Below are 2,526 nucleotides of genomic sequence, written 5' to 3'. Positions count from 1 at the left end.
ACCTGGTGAGAGGTTCAGACCCAAAGATGAAAGATTATTCCCAGGCGCCAAGATGAAAGGAAAACAGAGTCCTGTTTTGTGTGATCAAAGTGGCTTTTATTTCACCTGGGTGCTGGGGGTGAGGTAGCGGGTGGTGGTGGTGGTGATGGTTCTGAAATTCCTGACCGGGAAGAAATCTACATGTGGGCATAGGGATGGGGATTTTATTTTTATTTATTTATTTAGAGACAGAGTCTCACTATGTAGCCTTCGGTAGAGTACGTGGTGTCACAGCTCACAGCAACCTCAAACTTTGGGTTTAAGCGATTCTCTTGCCTTAGCCTCCCTAGTAGCTAGGACTACAGGCGCCTGCCACAACGCCCGGCTATTTTTTTTGGTTGGTGTTGTAGTTGTCGTTGTTTGGCAGGCCTGGCCAGGTTCGAACCCGCCAGCTTCAGTGCACGTGGCCGGCGCCCTAGCCGCTGACCTACAAGCGTCGAGCCTGGTTGGGGATTTTAAAGGGTCAGAGGGACATACACTTGGTACTTCCTGGGCAGGTCAGTCTACCTAGGCAGATGGTGGGTGGGAAAGGGTCAGAGAGGCAGAGATTGGCCCATTCACTATTTCCTGGGAGGGACATGTACTGGATCCTTCCAGGGCAGGTCAGTAATGTTATTCTATCATCCGGCTCTGGACCCAAGCAGGCTGAGAGGTGAAATGGCAGGGTAAACACACCTTCGGCAGAAACTTCACTGTATTTCGTCCAAAGAGGAAAGGAGACCTCCAGAGGGGCGGGCTTTTGCTGACAAAGAAATGTGCCACAGCTCCTATATTTGATTACTTGGGTCGTGTCCTTTAAAAACGGTGAAGCCAAGCGTGCGTGCGACCAGCGACCATGCGGAATAAGCGTCTCTCTCCGGAACTGGACCTGTTTTCAGGAAGGGGTCTCGACCGTAGAGTGACCTGCACCACAGGAAACGGCCTCTTGGAACCAAGGTTACAGTTGCATTCTGCCTGTCAAGAGGGATTTTAAACTCATCCTTAGCAGGTGTGGAACCCGGCTACTCTCGGGGCGGACGGCGCAGCTGCTACGGAGCTCAGGCCGCGCGCTAGTCTTCCGGCCGGGTGCCGTCCCACGGGGTGGGCGGCGGAACGCGCTGTGCGCAGCCACTGGGCGTGGGGAGGGCGGGGTGGGCGCCGGAAGTGGCGTGTCGGCGAGGGCAGCTGCTTCCGGCGCCGGAACTGCTGTGGTCTCAGCGCGATGGCTGCGTTCTTCCGTCAGGTATGTGGCGCTGGGTGCTGGGCTCCTCGCGGGTCGGGATGTGGAGGAGTCTCTGCCGCCGGGGTGTTGACGGCACAGGCGTTTTCTAAGGAGGTCTGTGCGCGCGGGCCGGGGGCTCTGCCAGGTTGAGGGCAGCGCGGGCCGAGGTTCCGGGCGCTGCCTGCGGAGGGAGCAGTCGGTGCCGCTGCGGCGGGCTCGCGGATCTGTGTTTCATTTGTGAAACATTGGCCTGAACCACCGAAGATTTTTGAGGCAACAGGAATTCTGTACACGAATTGGCTGATAGACTAATTACGGTTGACCCTTGAACAACCCAACTGAAAGTCCACAAAACTTTGACTCCCCCGAAACTTTACTGATAACCTGCTGTTGAGTGGAAGGTTTACTGGTAACATAAACCGTCTGTTTAACTCGTTTTCAATGTTCTATGTAAAATGGACTGTATTATTACAGCAAAGTAAGCTAGAGAAAGATAATGTTATTAAGAGAGTCATAAGGATCTTGCCTGTGAGTCTGTGTATGAAAAAAAATTATATAAATTTGTTACTTGATCCTTTTGTAGTTGATAAGAGTGATGATTGGGTTTTCATGAGCAGGTGTGAGATGTGCCTCCCACAACTCTTGTTACGATGTCGGCACATTACCCATCTGACATGAAAAAAAAAGGATTTGTTACTTATTAAATGTATGTGGGTCATCATAAAGGTCTTCAGGCTAACAAGGAGGCAGTCGAGGAGGGGTTTGTGTTGTTCCCTGGGTAGCAGAGGCAGAAGGAAATCTGCATGTAAGTGGACCCCAGTAATTCAAACCTGTGTTGTTCAAGAGTCAGCTGTATATCTGATAAGATTCTTGTGGAATGAATTTATGTACATGAGTCTGGAGACCAGTCTGTGATCCAGCTTTTTCTGGAGACTAATCTGAGGACCACACATTACCAGGTGACCTAGAAATAGTTTTTCCCTGTCCTTGGTGTTAGAGCCATAAAAGCTGATACTGCACCTGTTTGACTCTGATCCTCTATGCCCTTGACGGAGCCTGTTCTCAGTGAACTTTCAGTAGGCTTTTACAGTTTAGGTATGATTTAGCAAATTGCCTATAAAAACTGTTCTGTTTGTGTGGAACCAACATACTAAATATCCTAGCTCAAAAATCTTCTGGTGTGGCTTGGCGCCTGTAGCTTAGCAGTTAAGGCACCGGCTGCGTGTGCTAGGGCTGGTGGGTTCAAACCCAGCCCGGCCTGCTAAACAACAACAACTACAACAACA

At 50.8% G+C, this 2,526-nt stretch overlaps 1 protein-coding gene and 1 non-coding gene across 2 annotated transcripts in view; both read left to right on the top strand.

The window, feature by feature from the left end:
* Positions 1-1,025: 1,025 nt before the first annotated feature.
* MTERF4 (mitochondrial transcription termination factor 4) overlaps positions 1,026-2,526 on the top strand; it is a 5,319-nt gene continuing 3,818 nt past the window's right edge. The window contains exon 1 of the mRNA XM_012810390.2: positions 1,026-1,261. Within this exon, the coding sequence (XP_012665844.1) occupies positions 1,241-1,261 (21 nt within the window). The 5' untranslated portion in view covers positions 1,026-1,240. The remainder of the gene's footprint in view (positions 1,262-2,526) is intronic.
* Positions 1,812-1,915, top strand: LOC111727955. Its single transcript, XR_002775376.1, has one exon. It is a non-coding gene; the product is annotated as a small nucleolar RNA U13 (small nucleolar RNA).

The sequence above is a fragment of the Otolemur garnettii genome, unplaced genomic scaffold, assembly GCF_000181295.1.
Source record: "Otolemur garnettii isolate 467f Iridium unplaced genomic scaffold, OtoGar3 scaffold00133, whole genome shotgun sequence".
NCBI lineage: Eukaryota > Metazoa > Chordata > Mammalia > Primates > Galagidae > Otolemur > Otolemur garnettii.
This window is presented reverse-complemented; position numbering and strand designations above follow the sequence as displayed.